The sequence below is a fragment of the Notolabrus celidotus genome, chromosome 21 (assembly GCF_009762535.1).
Source record: "Notolabrus celidotus isolate fNotCel1 chromosome 21, fNotCel1.pri, whole genome shotgun sequence".
NCBI classification, from domain to species: domain Eukaryota; kingdom Metazoa; phylum Chordata; class Actinopteri; order Labriformes; family Labridae; genus Notolabrus; species Notolabrus celidotus.
This window is the reverse complement of record NC_048292.1, coordinates 18,559,479-18,577,365: the sequence shown is the minus strand read 5'-3', so window position 1 is coordinate 18,577,365 and position 17,887 is coordinate 18,559,479. Positions and strand designations below refer to the sequence as shown.

The 17,887-nt window shown below is 36.4% G+C and overlaps 1 protein-coding gene across 2 annotated transcripts in view; it reads right to left on the bottom strand.

Moving 5' to 3' along the window:
- Positions 1-1,251: 1,251 nt before the first annotated feature.
- Positions 1,252-17,887, bottom strand: part of col7a1l (collagen type VII alpha 1-like) — a 44,983-nt gene continuing 28,347 nt past the window's right edge. Inside the window, exons 44-79 of one of the 2 annotated variants that reach the window (XM_034673838.1) lie at positions 17,260-17,331; positions 17,078-17,137; positions 16,925-16,960; positions 16,135-16,215; positions 15,149-15,184; positions 14,978-15,022; positions 13,973-14,044; positions 13,738-13,773; positions 13,406-13,432; positions 13,155-13,193; positions 12,996-13,058; positions 12,439-12,477; positions 12,288-12,332; positions 12,146-12,178; positions 11,735-11,800; positions 11,582-11,626; positions 11,425-11,460; positions 11,318-11,344; positions 11,154-11,225; positions 10,886-10,948; positions 10,618-10,635; positions 10,483-10,518; positions 10,360-10,398; positions 10,242-10,277; positions 10,014-10,142; positions 8,784-8,876; positions 7,317-7,511; positions 6,915-7,022; positions 6,224-6,268; positions 5,723-5,800; positions 5,295-5,351; positions 5,164-5,208; positions 4,917-5,024; positions 2,569-2,622; positions 2,428-2,478; positions 1,252-1,889 (exon numbers count right to left, since the gene is read on the bottom strand). In XM_034673838.1, coding sequence (XP_034529729.1) covers positions 1,878-1,889; positions 2,428-2,478; positions 2,569-2,622; positions 4,917-5,024; positions 5,164-5,208; positions 5,295-5,351; positions 5,723-5,800; positions 6,224-6,268; positions 6,915-7,022; positions 7,317-7,511; positions 8,784-8,876; positions 10,014-10,142; positions 10,242-10,277; positions 10,360-10,398; positions 10,483-10,518; positions 10,618-10,635; positions 10,886-10,948; positions 11,154-11,225; positions 11,318-11,344; positions 11,425-11,460; positions 11,582-11,626; positions 11,735-11,800; positions 12,146-12,178; positions 12,288-12,332; positions 12,439-12,477; positions 12,996-13,058; positions 13,155-13,193; positions 13,406-13,432; positions 13,738-13,773; positions 13,973-14,044; positions 14,978-15,022; positions 15,149-15,184; positions 16,135-16,215; positions 16,925-16,960; positions 17,078-17,137; positions 17,260-17,331 — 2,097 coding nt within the window. In that variant the 3' untranslated portion in view covers positions 1,252-1,877. Of the gene's footprint in view, positions 1,890-2,427; positions 2,479-2,568; positions 2,623-4,916; positions 5,025-5,163; positions 5,209-5,294; positions 5,352-5,722; positions 5,801-6,223; positions 6,269-6,914; positions 7,023-7,316; positions 7,512-8,783; positions 8,877-10,013; positions 10,143-10,241; positions 10,278-10,359; positions 10,399-10,482; positions 10,519-10,617; positions 10,704-10,885; positions 10,949-11,153; positions 11,226-11,317; positions 11,345-11,424; positions 11,461-11,581; positions 11,627-11,734; positions 11,801-12,145; positions 12,179-12,287; positions 12,333-12,438; positions 12,478-12,995; positions 13,059-13,154; positions 13,194-13,405; positions 13,433-13,737; positions 13,774-13,972; positions 14,045-14,977; positions 15,023-15,148; positions 15,185-16,134; positions 16,216-16,924; positions 16,961-17,077; positions 17,138-17,259; positions 17,332-17,887 lie in introns of those variants that run through there. The other variant, XR_004629364.1, reaches the window with a different exon arrangement.

The following is a 17,887-nucleotide window of genomic DNA, read 5'->3' as shown; positions in this document are numbered from 1 at the left end:
AACAATATGGGAAAAAAATGCAATATACTTAAAAGTAAGGTGATCTGGAAAGTTGAAATTGTTTTCCATGCAATAACATAATAAAAAAAAAAACAATTGATCAAACACCGCTGGAATAATTATGTTAATATTTGGCCTGTGTGTTAACAGGTAGAATAAAATATGATTAGCTTCCTGTTGGTATGAAAGTTCTACTTTGAAAAATTGTTTTCATTAAATGAACTTCAAAAATAAAAAACAAAAACAATCAGTGAAATAAGATGTTATAGTGGTTATTGATAATATTAGAGATGTATATGGCAATATATTAATGTATCATCATCAGCATAACATTGAATTGAGATGTTACATTGGCTAATATATATAACAGTGTACCGTCAGTGTAACAGTAAATTGAGATGTTGAAATGGCTTATGGTACTATTTGAGAGATGTGTAGCATTGTATTGTCAGCATAACAATAGAAAGAGATGGATATTACTATGCAGCTGTCATTTTCATTATCAGTCTGTCTTACACAAAACTTACCATTGAATCAGGCCAGTGGGCACTCTTCCTAACCCGTATGTGGGAGTGAGGTCCCTGTCAAGCCCCGGAAAACAGTATCTCATGAGCAGATGTTATCACAGTAAGTTTGTTGCTTCTGTTCTAATAGAAGTTTAACCCTCCTGTTATGTTGTGGGTCAAATTGACCCTTTTTAAAGTTAATTTTATGCAATATATGCCTTCCAAACCAGCTATATGCAGCATAAAAATCTGAGCAGCATGTGACAGAAGAGGTGTCGTGTTAATTTATCAACATCACTTCATAAAATAATTCAAAGTTCAACATTTAAATAAAATAAACAAAATTCTATGTCATGTAAAATTATTGCATTTATATTTAGGGCTTTCCAATGTACATTAAAAAAAGTTTTAACATGAATTTAATGAAAAACGAGTGAGTTGTCTTCACTGAACCATGATCTTTGAGAATTAAAAACACCAATGGACTAAATCTTGATTTAAATCGTTAGTAATGGAGTAAAAAATTAGATTAAAAATAATGTTTATTGGGATTTTTTGGGGTTCTGACACTTCTGGATAATGAATATGCACTGGGTCAAATTGACCTAGGAACATTATTGCTGTTCCAGAGACACAAACATAACAGAAGGGTTAAAGCAATGTGATGATTTAGCTTTCTGTAAAGTGATATATATGGTGCTCATTTTATGAAAAAAATAAGAAAGAAAAACACAGTAAAGACTTGTAAGGTAAATTAGTTTTGTTTTACTGAAGGATACATGCACAGAGAGGCTAAACAAATACAGAGCAATGTTACAACAGAGGAAAATTTCACCAGTGAAAAGAACGTTTGGTATGGCTTCGAATGTGTTACAGTACCACTACAGTCTGAAAACAAATATTGAGATTCAAAGGTTTTGTTTTAGGAAACACAGAAGTTTTATTACAGTATAGTATAGTTCAATAAATAAATTTTCAGACAACTTGAAAGAAAAAACTGTAGACACATGTTTGAGTAAGCTGTGATATTTGTTTGCAACAGAGAAATAGCATGTCTCAATAAATAAATTAGGAGTTCTAAAAAAGGGGCAACTTTAAGGCTACACTGGTGTTTACATTGAGCATTTTGTAAATTGTAAATAACCTGGACTTTAGCAGACAATTCTGCCTGATTATCTATTGAGCTCTGCCTAAAAAAAGCCCTAACATAAGAGGTTTGGTGGCATCGTCTCTGTGGAAAGAAGTCCTCCCTCATGGTCGGGTTCAGGGCTCCTCACCAGCAAAACAGTTCAAAGTTTTTTTCACACTCTCCATGTGTTGTGTGTTTTCTTATGAATGCTTTAACACACTACAGTCACAGTTTCTTGGGAATTAAGAAAGATCCTGTTTAAAAAAAAAAACAGAGAGAGAAAGTATTAAAAGTAACTCTCTGGCATATTTAGTTTAGGAATAATTCATTCCTCAAGAGTCGGACTTTAAGTTTCTTTGAACAGCTCATTCCCATTCAGACAAGCTTTAGAGAAGACACAACAAGCATGCTGCCTTGTCTCATGCTTTGGTTTGTGAATGTAAAAAAAAATTGTTGATATGTTAATTCCAACTGTGTTCACATTAGCCTTATGGAAACATGTTTGCACTGGTGAAATTTTCACAGGAGAAAAGAAAGAAGGAAAGGTACTAAAAGGTGCTTATAAAAGCTTCTTATTCCATATCACTTTAAGCATGATTTATTTATGGAATACTTTATATCATGATAGGGAGAAAGTAATTCATTTGATTCAAGCACATGTCAATCATTTTCAAGCCTCTTATGTTAAGTGTAAATAACAGAGAGTTGCATTCCCAGGCATGCAAAGATCTTTAGAAACATCCAGTAAATAAAGAAACAAGCCTGTAGTATGAGTTAAAAGCGCAACTCTACCTCGTCTGGTTCTTCTGATGTGATGGGAGGTGTAGGCAGGGACACTTCATCCTGCTCATAACAATAAAGGACAGATTGGATATGAATGTGGCAAACACTTCAAAGTGAAGAACAAAGTTTAGGCCAGCTGCTGCCCTGTACCTGTGCTGTGTCCTCCATGGGTTGTGATGGTGGCTCTGTGGTTGTCAATGCTACCTATGGGAAGAGAAGGGGAGGGTAACTGAGACATTAATCTATGACTTGAACAGTATACATCTCATCAAACTATCCATCCATGCAGGAATAACTGCAGTATCATGACTCAGAAAATGTAATTCCTTCTTCATTTGCATGTTTGAATTGTCTCATCCTAATGTTACCTAATTATATTCTGCGAAAGTAAGAAGTTTGAATTAGACCCGACAGGCTGTTTTTTTTAATGTTTGGGATAGTTATTGATGAAAAAGGGTTATTTTCAAAGGAATGGAAATCAACCTACACTTGTGCTTTAAGTAGTGGTTAATTGATAGGTATTTCTTATCTGACTCATTACACAGGGGCGGATCCAGAGGGGCTGTCAGTGGTGACATGGCCCCCTTCAAATCTGATTGGGCTACCCTAAAACCTTCAACTGTGATTGGTTGGTTGTCTTGTCACAAGAAGAACTTATGTTCAAATCAACACAGTGGTTTCAGCTTGCTGCTGGTAGCCGTTTTTTGTTGTTACTCTGTTGTATTATTTTTAAAAGTTAAAAATTATACCCAGGAAAAAGTCATTCTTAAAACACTTAATTAGTTTTCAATGCAGATATGACTTTTTAAAGGTCTGATTGAGAGTGTGCTGGTTTAATTTTGGAGATGGTGCGTAACTGGAAGTAACAGGACTGTACAACTTTTTCGGTGTGTCATTCAAATTACAGATTACTATCAAATACGACTCCCAAATTCCTGGCTGATGGTCGGATAAGGCACCAAGGCTGCCGATAGGATGGTTGGAGCTTATAAAATTGAACAGTATTATTTGGGATTTTTGAAAGTTTCATGCCATCCAGCAGTTTACATCATTGAGACAGTCTCTGACATCAGCTAGACTTTTAGGATCCTGAAGTCTAAGAGGGAGGTATATCTGTGTGTCACTACTGTTGAGCCCTGAAGTTCTTTTAAATAAATAAAGTTGCAGTCAGGACCTTCTGTGAAAGACTGAGGCCACAGTGTGTTAAGACCAAAAGAAGACCAAGACTTTGATGGATCAGGGCCAATAAATGTTGGATATGTGAACCCTAAGGACTCTGAAAGTTCAACTTAAATATTAACACCCCAACCTCGCCCCCATATTGTTGTTGTGTGACTGTATAAGGGAACAACGCCTTGCATCATAGACTGTGAAAATAGTTTTATACTGCATTTTTTTTTTTATACAGGATAGGTTTTGCAAAATAATTTAAAAAGCGCTGTAGGCATTCATTTTAAGGACAGATTTTTTTTTTTCCATTAATAAACACTGAACTTACCATTTCAAAGCCACACTATGTCCCCTTATTTACTATTAACCTCATTTTTTTAACCATAAAAACTAAACCTTCATCTTCATGGTGATCAGACCTCTACAAAGAGGAGGTAGATGAGTCTTTATCTTTTATCTTATAACACTCATCAGTGTCGAAGTAGTTTGTTTGTCCTGCATTGATGGTCTTGAAACAAAACTAAGATTCCTGTTAGTCCAAGATTTTGACCAAGACAGAAATATGTCTAATTCTGAGGCGAGGCTGTGGTCAACAACATGTGGATTGAAACCTTTTTAAAACACCATTAATAATACAATTCAGAAACTTAAACTGCAACTTAGTAATCTGCTATTAGTGGATCATTTTATCTCTTAGGTATACAGTTACTGATTCTAAACGACAATCATTCATCATCCCAGAATGACCACGTAAACAATTTTCTGTGTCTGTGTATGTAATTCATTGAGAAATGTAAGCAACCGAAACAAGTATTAAATACTTTGATGCAATTCAACAAATCCAATACTTTTCATGACTAGGAGTTAGTTTATTTGTTTTGACCTTCCTTATGTTTCATGTCTTGTGTTTCCTGTTTTATTTTGATGTTAACCTTTTGTCTCTCGTTGCAGATCCCTTTACCTTCTGTCCTTTGTGTTCCTGTGTCTTTGACTGCCCTAATGTGTCTCACCGGTGTCTTGTTATCACTACTCTAAACTGGATTTAACCCCTGTGCTACCTCCCTCCTGTACCAGTTTGTCTTGTCTTAATGTCAGCGTTCCAGATATCATTTATTAGCAGTTTACTCGTGTATGACCAATTCTTTCGGTATTTTGGACTCCTGTTTTGATACATCTGCTTATTCTGATTGCCATCCCGTGTACTGACCTTGTGTTTTTGGATTAAAAGGACTTAGAACTCTGGATCTGAGAGTCTCGCTTTTATTGGGTTTGTTCCTGTGGTTAAGTGTGACAAACTTATGTTTAAGGTGGTTTTTAAAACATCTTACATTAAATGTAGTATCTGTTGCTTCGCCTGAAGTGGATTTTAGAGCATGACTCCAGGTTTCTGTCAGTGTTTCAAACTGTGCAGGACTGTATGTGGGTAACTGTTCCTCCTACAAAGAAAAAAACAGTATGAATATGTTATTTATCAGGTACAGCACATGACTGAGCTCAGCTGTTTCTCCTCCATTTCCATCAGAGTGCAGTCATGCGACATAAAAGAGATTTTGTTTGAGACTCATTATTATTCACCTTTGTACCAACTGGAAAGAAGGATTCATCTGTATTGACTTCAGGCTGCAGAGGACAAAAACATTAGACATGTTTTACATAAACAGTGTCAGATGGAACAGTGTAGAGTGTGATGTTTGAAGCCAACTTACCTGTCTGTTGTCTCTCCTCTCCTGAGACACAGACAAACCATCTAGGTGAACTTCTTCCTATTAAAAAAAAAAGGAGCATATATATATTAGATGATAATTTAACACACTAACAATCTACAAACTCTACAAGGGACGATTTGCAGGGTAGTTTGAGCAGGCTACGATGACAAACTAATCTATTTCTAATAATTATTTCAGGTAGTGGGTGTGTCATTAATCAAACTCTCTCTGGAGTTTAGTGTGGGCAAAGAAAAATAATCAAATAAAACATGCAATCTCATTATGAGTTTGACAGGTCTGTTAACAAGAAGACACCCACAGCTACAACGCTCCAAAATCACTAACAACCCCAACGCATCATCAATCATCACTCTAAATTGAAGTTTCCCACTGCTCACGAATTAGTCATTACTGCAGCTGCTGCCCACCTCGTGTTCATCGCTGTATTCTTCACCATTATAAAACTCCTCCTCCTCCTCTTTGTCTTGCTTGTCCTCTTCACTTGTCTTTGGATAAAGGAGAAATGACAACAATTAGAGGAGGATACTGTTACAGATCCTTATTAATCATTTGTGTCAGTGGCTGGAAGACAACAAAGCCAAGTGGATGACAAAGCAACCCGTTAATCAGAAGTCTCAAACCTGTTATCATTACGATGAGAAGCTCATGAGCGTTAAGACAATGCATGCTTTTAGTTGGACTAACCACACCGTATAAACAATAACCAGTTAATTCTGTTTGTTATACTTAAAATGTTAGTGTTTTATGATTATTTCTGTTAAACTAGCTGTTTAATTTTACAGTTATGTTAATGACATTAGTGACAATTAGAGTTTGTTTGGGTTTGCTGTGTTAGTTTTTGTTAAGTTGGAGCAAAGATGGAGTGCAATTTCCAGGTTTTAGTTTGAACCCCCTTTAATGACATTTACCAGGCGTTGTCTCTGCCTCTTATGTCGTCCTTTATTTCCTTTGCCCTGGTTAAGAAGTGCACAATCGGAGAGAAAAAAGACACAGGTTCTCATGCGTCACACGTTGATGATCAGGAATGAAACCATGAGTTGATATTGAAGTTAAGTGGGAGGTTTTTAAGTGGGATTAAGTAGTTTATTAATATCAAAAATCAGTGAAAAAATGAAGTGTTAAAGTTACCAAATGGTTTAGAGGAGCACACGAACAGGCTTGCATGTTTCATCTCATTTATATTTGAGGTTATTGATGACTACGGATGGAATCATTCTGATGTTTGATTTGATTTCCTCATCAAGCTCTAATATGACACATACACTACATAGATCATTTATATGTAGTGATGTCCTACTTTTCAGAAAGTCAAATTGTAGAGCAAGAAATAATGCAAATCTTTGTACACAAAAAAATTGTGTATGGTGATATTAATATTAGTTTTGGAAGGCAGGAAGGTTGAGCTGAAATATACAATACTTGCATGCTCCTTCATCAATATGTGTTATGTTATCAAAGATAATCATAAAAAACATGATTAAACTTTTAAAGAAACAAGATCACATGAGTATTTGATGTTTATGGGTGAAATAATGGATGTAACAATAGTTTTTGATCAGTCAAAATCAGTCAATAACAAAAAGTCCAAGGCAGCTTTACCTTCCCACGTTCCCTGTTCTTCTTTTTTTGTCCTGAGCTCTTCTTCAGAGAGTCCTCCTGAGTGAGGAAAACTGTCTCCACCACTGTTTCTGGCAGCCCTGAAACCGTCTGACATGCAAATTTGACTTATTTAATGAGCAGAACAAGAAAAAAACATGCGTCTGAAACATAGTAGTGTCAATTTTGTCTGAAAACATGACCGACATAACGTTTACTATGACCCTCAAAGAGTCAGAGTGAGAGTGCAACAGATAGAAGCGGCTGTTAAACTCAGGATGTCCAAAAAGTGATATCTCTGTTCAAATCAATTCATTTTAATGTTACTTCTTCTTGGCATCTCTCCAGTCATTCATCCTAGTTCTGTTTTTAAATATGTCATACCTGATTGTAAAGCGTTCTTACCTCCTGGGTCGTAGTATAATTAAAAGTAGAATTGACTACAGTCTGATTCATTCTTAATGAAGACGCTCCATGTTTGTTTCCATCCACTCTCTCCTTCCCTCTCAACTTCTTCTGGACCCTGTCAGGCTCCTGCTCACCATTCAGCGTGGTGTCTGTCCATAAAGTGGGCCCCTCTGCGGTTTCATTCAAAGGGTCCTTCACATCAAAAGACAGAATTAGTGGTGGTGAGAAAAATATGCAGATTGCGGACCAGAAGCATCAACTTGAGGTGAAGCTAATCAGTGACAATGTACAGCTGTTGATAATGGGAATGTTAGGTGAAAAAATGAACACAAACAGACATGAAACGCATCACATAGAAAAGGACACCAAAAGATGATATTATTAAGAACTTGTATAACTATTTTATAATTATTATCATTATATATTTTTGGCACAGTTTTACCTCCAGAACTAAAAACAACAATTCTCAAAATAAACTTTGTTTTGAGAACAGCTTGTTTATGTTTGTTGCATTTCAGGTAATCAACAAACACCTCACAATATATATTAATGAGACTCAAATAGAAACCAAGAAAGTTAAAAGTTGAAAAAAACAGATCGGCATGAAAGAACAAATAACTATGCAACCATGTGTCAAATGTGTTCTTATCTATAAATGAGCTTAATGTATGGAGGCAAAGTTTTCGGTCATATAGAACTATATTGAAGTGAGGAGTTTAATTTAATCCAATAATGTATATTGGTTATTGCATATTCATTATCTGTATCTGACCTTTTAATGTTCTTTTTTCTGTGTTTTTTACACCCTTAAATGAGATAAGACAAGCAATAACTCAATTAATCCAGCAGGAAAATTAGATGCCAGGAGGCTCCAACATTACAACAAGAAGCATCAAATACACAACATGATATATAGAAAAATCTTTAAGTGTATATAAAAGTATTACGTGGATGCAGTTTTGATAAAAACAAATAATGGAAAAAGAAGAATAAAAGTAAGATAGGTTAATTTAAAAATTAACTAAGCACCACAGTAAGGGCAGTACATTATTAGCAGTAATATTAAGAGACAGTTCTTTCAACATTGACTCAGACCCATGCTCTGTTTGTGCTAGTTCCAGACAGTGACAAAGACGATATTTCTATTACCTACCCTACCATGATAATAAAGAAACATGTTAATAGAAGGATTTTATGTGAGCTGCAATCTATTGGTATAACAATAAAGTTGTTCTGTTGCCTCCAGTGCAGCTTGATCTATATATTATCACACATACTGTATATAGGAACAATGTTATATCAATATTGACTTTTCAGGGCTTTTCATCAGACTTTTGTTTTGTCTTGTGTTAGTGTCTTTAATGAACATGATATTCAACAGACCACAGTACTCGTATCTAAAACATATCTAGTGATTTGATTCGTAAAGTAAATTTCAAAGAAGGAGATTTAGCGGTTACTTACAACTAAACGAGACTTTGAAAGCTGTCTGTCTACTTCATGGTCCTCAGAGTCTGACTCCGGAGGCTGACCACTGCGCTCAAACTTCACTGAATCCTGTTGAGCAAACACAAAAAGAAACGTACATTTTTCTTTATCTTTGGTTCAGAAAGCTTTTGTTCTTTGACAAAGGATACGCCAACGGATGCAATAGAGTTAATTGGTAACTTTCTAAAAAGGAGCAATTAAAGCTACCTCTTCTGTCATCAGCTGATCCTTTCTTTTAAAAGTGTAGTAGTGTTTGGTAACAAAACATATCTCCCTTTGCTTTTAACAGTCAAACTCCTTGAATCTTTGCAGTACACAATGTAAATTCAGGCTGTTCTAGCATCTGCCCCCTAGCACTGGATTCAGAAAGTAAAATAACAGTATACAAAGAATCAATATTTATGCTAATGGTATCATTTGCTTTTGTAGATTATAGAGAGGCAGCAGTATTAATTTCACAACCAGCAAAAAAAACCCTCACAGGAGCTATGTGAAACCTGTGCTATTTTGTCCCTTTTGACACACCACAGTCGAGCTGCTGCTGCGTCTTCCTGCTTCCTCCTGCATCTACCAAGATTGAAACTAACAACCCAACTGTGCTTTTTAATGTCACATACCACTTAAAATACTCCAGTTGACGGGTCATAAGTGATATGCACTTTTTGTCAATGGAATTGAATCATCACCTAAGTATTTTAAGTCTGAGCTACCACCTACAAACTAAGAATACAGGTGCAGCCAATCAGAATGATGTCAGCAGGATACTGCATCACAAAAGCCAGCAAAGCATATCTGTGGATGAATCACTTTGAAACTGTCTCCTTCCTCTAAGTCATGGTTTCAGACACTGGAATTGAAGTATTTCTTTATATGAGCTTAATAACGGTGAAGAAATGCAAAATAACTGCATCTTAACCATGCAATTAAAATGTGATTATGATTAATTAGTGAAATTCATTGATTCATTGGGATTAAAAAAAATGTAATTGTTTGCCAGCCCTGGTTTTTTTTGACAGTGCATGTAAAATCACAGATAGAACTGCCAAGCCTTGTTCAGTGAGCATTGGTGTTTTGTAAAAGTGCCTTATAATGAATACATTTGGCAAAAGCTTGAATAAAATTCCTTTCACACATTCATGCTTTAAAAATGCTAGTGTACTTATTTCAAACAACCCAACATCCTTTCCCTTCTCTGAGTTTACATACCGTGTACTCAGTGATGACGTTGGAGGTGTGGCTTTCTTCTTTTGTTTTCTTGGACGTGCCGAGCACAAGAAGCAGCTCCTCTATTCCATCCTGCAGCAGCCTGTCAATCAAAGTCTTCAGCAGAGGCAGCTGTGGAAAAGAAAAAGATTTTAAAGAGAAGGTCAAACTTGGAAGCGATCACAAATTCTATCAACTTCTGAAATGGTCAATGTCAGACTTTGAGCTCACCCTAATGCCGTAGGCTTCAAACATGACTTCAATGTCCTGAAGGAGAGGGAAAAAAACTGCTTAAAGTGCAAAATGAGGAAATGTGTCTCTGAAGAGCTATTGCTCCATTTGTATTCACCTTCATGTTGAGAGATTGCGCAGGAGTTCCAGCATCTCCCTGCAGAAACATTAAAACACGCACAGTGAAACTAATGTAATTTCCATAAACATAGTTTTGTGGTGGATGATGCCGAAGCACTACCTTGTCTCCTTTTAGACCTCCTTCTCCTTTATCACCCTGCATCAAAAAATAAATAAAAATACAAATGAGCAACAGAGTTAATATTCATTTTCTTTTTATAACTGTGTTTCATTATGAGCCCCGTCACCATCTTACCTTCATTCCTGGTGCACCCTAAACACACAGAAACAGAGGAGCAAGACATTGGAACATGCATCTACAATGCATGACATGGAGCTTGTCTGTATGCAGATAAGGACAAAACTCATTGCAGCCCACAACAAAAGCAATACAGTCATCATCTTTGTATGATGACTCAGACGCCATGCAGGCAAAATATGAATTATGCCATGCAACAGTTGAAATAATGTGCTATTATTCATGAGCTATAAATATAAGCCAACACATCGAGCATCAAACTCACAGGAGCTCCCGGAGGACCCATCGGGATTGGGAATGCTTGTCGGATTTCGTCAATGGTGGCACTCTGAGAGGAGATTTGAGTATAAAATAAAATCAGAAGACTTTCCTTATTGTTTCTCTGACGCATGCAGCAAGCAAGTTGAAATAATCCAAGGTGATAATGATTATAAAATTTTAATTTAAATAGTTCACCATTCTTTTCTTTTTGCCATCAACAAGAGATATATCATCTTATTCCCTGTTTAAAAAATGCAGGTGATTATTCTTACCTCAGTAGTGACGAGAACCTGACGACCCGGCAAACCTGGAGGTCCTGCTTCCCCCTTACTTCCATCTTTACCCTGAAGAGGAAGGAAGTGATTAGAACTTGCAATCTCAGTTCTTTTTATTGAGAAACAACATATCTATTTTTCTTTATCTTAAAGCTGCTTACATTGGCTCCTGCATCTCCTCTGTCCCCCTGCAACAAGACCAAAGTTACCAACTGTATTCAAACTATAGCTCTATCACTATTAATGGGTTGTAATACATTATAACGACCTTCTTGCCATCATCTCCTTTCCATCCTTTTTCTCCCTGTGAAAATAAAATACATTTTACATATGAATAACTCACCATAGAAATAACAATTTTATAAGCACAGATATTATAATCGTTGGTGTCACACAGTACAGGAGAGTATGAAAGTGTCCCTCACATCTTTTCCTGTCAGCCCCCTCTTCCCATCAGTGCCAGATCTCCCCTGCAGAGCACAAGAGATAACCACCACAGACACAGTTCTGATTAGAAATTCACAGAGAATGGATAGCTATGTTTAAGCACAGGTGTTGTTTTTCAGAGCGGTACTCACTGGAGTTCCTGGTAAACCAGGCATTCCTGCTATCCCGACCCGGCCCTGGTCTCCTTTCTCTCCTCTCTGATCACAAAACACACATAATTCAAAACTTGTATCACTCTCTTTACTCTCTTAAATGATTAAACGATATGAACCTTTTAATAAACTCGACTGAAGTCATTAAATCACTTTTTCATAATAGATTATAAACAGTTCTCTTAGGACACATCCTCTAATATAAACACTACAAAAAGATTTCTCTTTAACTAAAGCAAATTCTACAGGTTGCCTTATATGGTGTCTGATGGTTTCACACACATATTTAAGCAATATGTGCATATTTAAAAGAATACATTTACTGCATTTTTAACAAGCCGCAAATGAAAAGTAAAATTGCATGAAGTACAAAATTATTATTGCACTCACTTGACCAGGCTCTCCTCTTTGTCCTTGTTCACCCTGCGGATATTCCAAAAACAAACAAACATGTGAGTGATTTAATACTGCGTCTGCCCTCAAAAGTTCAAATGGATAGATTTCAATAATGTAAGTATAACTGCATTACAACCTTCATTCCTGGTTTCCCTGGTACACCATCAAGTCCAGAACCTCCCTGTAATACAAAAATTGTCATTTTTTGACACATAATTAAACAAATTTAAGTGCAGTCAATAAAGTTTGTTCCACAATAACTGCAGTTTCAAGGTTTGTACACTTACCAGAGATGATCCAGGTAGTCCAGGTTTCCCCTCTGGACCCTGTTACAGGAGACAATTATACAAAATTGGATGATTTAAGAAATTCAAAATTGTGATTCACTAAAAATGTTCAACAGAGGTTAAATCACTGAGAAATTTATGCGAAAAAACAGAAAAAAGAATGATGATTGATGATGATGATGATGATGAACTCATCTAATTACAACTAACAGTTTTCAACAGACAATTATTTTTATGACGGATACAGATAATTGCTTGATTAGCCAAAAAACAGCCACTCAAAATAGACAGTGTCTTAAGTTGTCATTTTACTTGAGAAACAATCAAAACTTCAAAGATAGTCACATTTATATTATATAAACAGAAAAAAAACTTGTAAAAGGTCAAGTTTTTTTAATCTGGAAGCAGGGATAGTTTGTTCTTATGACATGAAAAATTCAGATCTTGTAGAGAAATTTCTTTTTCACTTTTTGTTTCTGCTAGGTGTTACACTTTTTCACAGGATCATCAAAGCTAGTCTTGATGAAAGACATTTGAAGCAGTTCATATAACCTCACCCTTGGTCCAGGCAGACCTGATTCTCCTCTCAAACCAGGCTGACCCGGCTCTCCGTGCTCACCCTGAAAAGCAGGGTAAAAAAGAGAAATCAGAATTTCCTCATGACAAGGAGAAAATGGAAAACAAAATGTGCTTTTTTTTATCATTCTTTAAGTTACCTTAATGACTCTGGTTAGTCCATTATTGTCACCCACACTCTGGAAGGACAAATAATAAATCAAAAGCTGCCTCCCTAATTGACATAACATATCAGTTAACTGTGAAAACCCATTAATTTTGCAAGGTCTTATGGGAGAATGGTGTTTTTTTTTCTTTTCTTCTTTATAAGCTTCATTACAAAAGATGCTGCTGTCAAACATGGCTGAACTGATGAGGAGCTGTCAGAAATGATAACAGAGGTTTTGTTTACTTGTGTTCCCGGAGGTCCAGGTTTTCCCTTTGTGACCACAGCAGCCCAATCAAAAGAAGAGCACAGGAGGACACCAGTTAAAATCTAACACGTCACACTGCTAGACACAATCCATGAAAGCAAAACAAAAGATAAAACAAAAGGTGAACTGGAGGATGGCACACACAAAGAGACGAACATCATCACTGGAAATATTAAAATAGGAATAATGAAGCCACGGGACGATAGCAGGTTGTGAACATGGTGTCAGTGACGCAGAAGAATGATCCCAATACTTCAACAAGAGGAACAATGAACATTAGTGAAAGATAGAGATGCTGATACAGACATACCGGCTCCCCTTTGTCCCCTTTCTTTCCATCAGCACCCTTCAAACAAAGAAAATCACAAGTTATCTTTGAGCATTGCAGATTAAATTAAATTGCTCGTTATTTATGGACACAGGAACTTTCCAGAATAAACTGAACAGTAGACTTTTTTCTCAGTAGAGACATAATATCCACAGAGAACATTTACGTCTGTCTTTCATGAAGTGGGTCATCTTTTATTGAAATTTGAAGGACTTACGAGTTGGCCTGATTTCCCTGTGTCTCCTTTCACCCCTGGGTCCCCTGGGCGCCCGGGTAACCCTAGTGGACCCTGATCAGCATAAGCAAAAGAGTTAGACAGAGCTTAAAGCATATGTTGGTGCCTTCATCGTCAGCTTCAGAGTGATGGTGCAAGTTAAGAGAAATGTAAAGTGACAGTTGATTGGTTGGGTGTTCCAGCTGGCTTGTACAATGCGACAACAAAAGCCAGTATGTACTGTTCTCTTCATTTAAGTACTTATGCTCCTGAGTTATTACTCCTAATTTGACTCAATGCACTTAGTCACACTTTTTTTTCTTCTTTTAAAAACTCTAGAATCATGCTTTGGAAAGCTACTTCAAAAAACTCTCTGTTTGTGTCAATTTTGGCAACAGCTACGTCTGACTTCTTTAAGTATTCAAGTATTCAATCTAATGAATAACAACTTAGTTTGAAATGTTCATCTCAAATGTTTCGTAGCTCAGCCGATTTCTCAGGTTGGACAGTGAATGTTTGTATGTTTGAGCAGAGTGGGAAACAAGGAGAACATTTCAAATGATACGTATCATTCTTCATTTCAAAAACCTCTAACACAGGCTCAAGATATGGACATGGGTGCTCAGGTGGAGAATTAAAGCCATCATTACCAACTCTACATGAACTGCCTGATCTGAGTGAAATCTGCGCTGTTTTTGCTCCACAAATTCATGAGCTGACTTCAAAGTTATAGTAGTGAGTAACAAGAGCATTGATAGAAATGTAGTGGAGTCAAAAGTACAATAATTGTCTTCGAAATGTAGTAAAAGTAATAAGTTCCCCAAAAAAAGAATACTCAAGTAACAGATAGGCCTACTCAAAAAATGTACTTAATTACAGTACTCAAATAAATTTACTTTGTTACTGTCCACCACTGTGAATAACTAATGTGTTCTGATGATCAATTGCATCCTGTTTTCTTTTAACTGTCAAATACATCACTCACTGTGGAAAACAATAAACAAATACCTTTATCCCTCTGTCACCAGGCTCTCCAGGTGGTCCTTGTTCCCCCTGTGAGGTAAAAAAAAAGAATAAAAATGTTTGTATAACTGTATTGATTTAAATCATTGTAGCACTATTAAACCTTTCTGAGAAACATGGCTGACCCACACAACAAACTGAAGTTGCTGACTGTACCTTCATTCCTAGGTCTCCTTTAACTCCAAGTGTACCCTAAACACAAAGCAAACAGTAAAGTCAACAACTTTCTAATGTCAATATGTAGCAGTATTCAGAAAACATGATCAGTGTACAGTACATCTGAGGGAAAGGGAAACAATTATAACTTTTCTGTATCCTTTTATTTGTATATATCATATGGTGTTTTTTAGACCGCATTGACTTTTCAGAGTTCTAAAAACAAGCAGAACCCTCCCCCTTTTTTATTGATTCTACACCAGGAACTATTAACTATTTTAACTCCTAGAACCTTGTTTAGAGGAACCTTTGGCTCCAGCTTCAGACTAAGTTCTCTCCCAGCGTTAGAAGGGCTTTGAGTGACGTAAAGGCACAGTGCTGGGTTCATAAGTTAGTGTACACTGTTGGTTGAAAACTTGAGCTGATTGAGTACCATCAACTGCCTTTTTTAAATCCCAGTGATAACTTTCGCAAAAACAATAGTAAATAACAATTAAGGAAAGCTCTTAAAATTGTTAAAAATGGAGAAAAGCACTGACAAAGGGACCAGCAATGAAGGCCGGACTTTATAAAATGTTTTGCAACGGAGGAGGTACAACGCGATTTGTTTACTCTGAAAAGCGTCATATTTAAATTTGAGAAAGTATTTCCTGCCAGTTCACTTCAGTGTGGATCCACCATACAGGGCTGGCTTACATCACTTTAAGGTTCATATAAGCCATCACCACAGTGGTGTGAATGCAGACAGAAAAAAAGTCCCCATAGGGTGCAGTTCTCAGGGACCTCCTTAGTGGATAGTTCCTCTTCAAAAAGTCCCCAGAACTCTTTGGTCCGAAAAACACCTACAGTCAGATATGTTGAGACATTTGCCATATTCTATGTATGTATTTATTCAGACAACAAGGTTTGTCGCAGAATTGTTTACTTAAAATACCCAGACAAACAATTTGTATCACTGCTGTAACAGCAACTCAGGATTTACTTACATCTTTACCTCTTAATCCTGCTTCTCCACAATTGCCAGGTAATCCAATGCTACCTTTGTCACCTTTGAAGCCATCATGTCCCTACACAAACACATGAATCCTGGTTTAGTAACATTATCAACATTAGATAAAAACATGAATATCAATACAATGCAACACGTTCAAATATAGTAATACAGTTTTAATTGTAACTTCAAAATAAAATAGCTTACAAATTTTAAAAAAAAGTAATTCCTGATCAACTTTGTGGCAGGAGCACTCACTATGCAAACATGTCTGTACTATCAGTTAACAGCATTTTCACATTTAGACGCAACATTAGCATTCATTGTAGTCATGTGACAAATGCAAGTCCATGCTTACTAATAAATCTGCCTCTTTAAGTGCAAAGTGCTCCACTATACTTACTGGCTAGTTGCAAACTTTGTCTGTTGTTTATTGCTGGCTGATTTAGTTTGTGTTTTTAAAGCTTGTCTTGCTGAAGATGTCTGCCTGCTCTGTCTCAGTGAGAGTGATGAAAATTAACCAAACGATAAAGTAGAAAAAAAGTACTGGCTACTTTTTACATGCAAAATACAGAAATGTGTCCTTAAATATACACCCTTTAACATTAAAGACTGAGCTGAAAAACCAAAACAGAGAGCTGAACGATGCTACAAAAATTCCCTATAGAATTTAGTATTCCATTTGTCACCACTAGAGACCGTTTGCACAACATATATTGTAATTTGACTACATGTGAAAATATAGTTATGATAATTTTCAGCAGAAATAGTCAGTCTTTACTTACTTTTGGTCCTGGTTTTCCAGATAATCCAACATTTCCCTGTGAACGATGAAACGACAAAACCTTATATAATAGCAATCAACAGCTGTTGTCTACTTCAGTATATATCGTGACAACAATTCACTTAAAATGAATTAATTTTTTCAGATGACTCACCCTCTCACCATTTTCTCCCTTTTCTCCTCTCTGTCCTGGAATTCCAAAACCAGGACTGCCCTGTACACATCAAACCAAACCATACTAATATTTTTGCAAACAGTTATTTAGCACTCACAGCTGTTGACGGACATGTTATATTCATTCCAAGTAAAAATATAGAAATTAGTATTTATTTTTACCTTTGCTCCTTTGTCTCCTTGTTCACCCTTTATCCCCTGAGGTCCTGTGGGCCCAACTGGACCAATGTCCCCCTGACAGACAGGAAACATGTACACATATTCACAGAATGCCAATCAGCACCATTCTGGTTACCAGCCTTAATTGTCACACCAGTTCCAAAACAAAACTGTTCACTTCAAATAGCACCCTGTGGACTGAGATTAAAGAGGTCCCATTCACTGGAGCGTTCAATCCCACTGCAGAAACTAATGAGAGAAAATCTTAATTGTGTTTGATAAGCAGACCCAGAGGACTGAGTCTGAGTGTGCAAGAATACCCGGAACAATTAATTAACAAAGTCTCAGCAGAATAAAACATTTAGAAAATCACTTCCCTCCAGCTCACTCATTAAATTGGGGCTAGTTAAGATAATGGAGGCAAACAAGTTAAACATACATGTTAGGCTGTGACAGTATTGAACATGGTGATCCAGCAGTCTGAGGGTTAATAACACAGATTGTGTCAGTTGTTTATATCTTTGAAATAAGGTAGTCAAATTTTCTTCCCCTAACAGCTCCTAAATCTATAAACAGGTAGGAACTTGATTGTCTCTGTAATCGTTACATGTTGTAATTGTGAAGCACATTG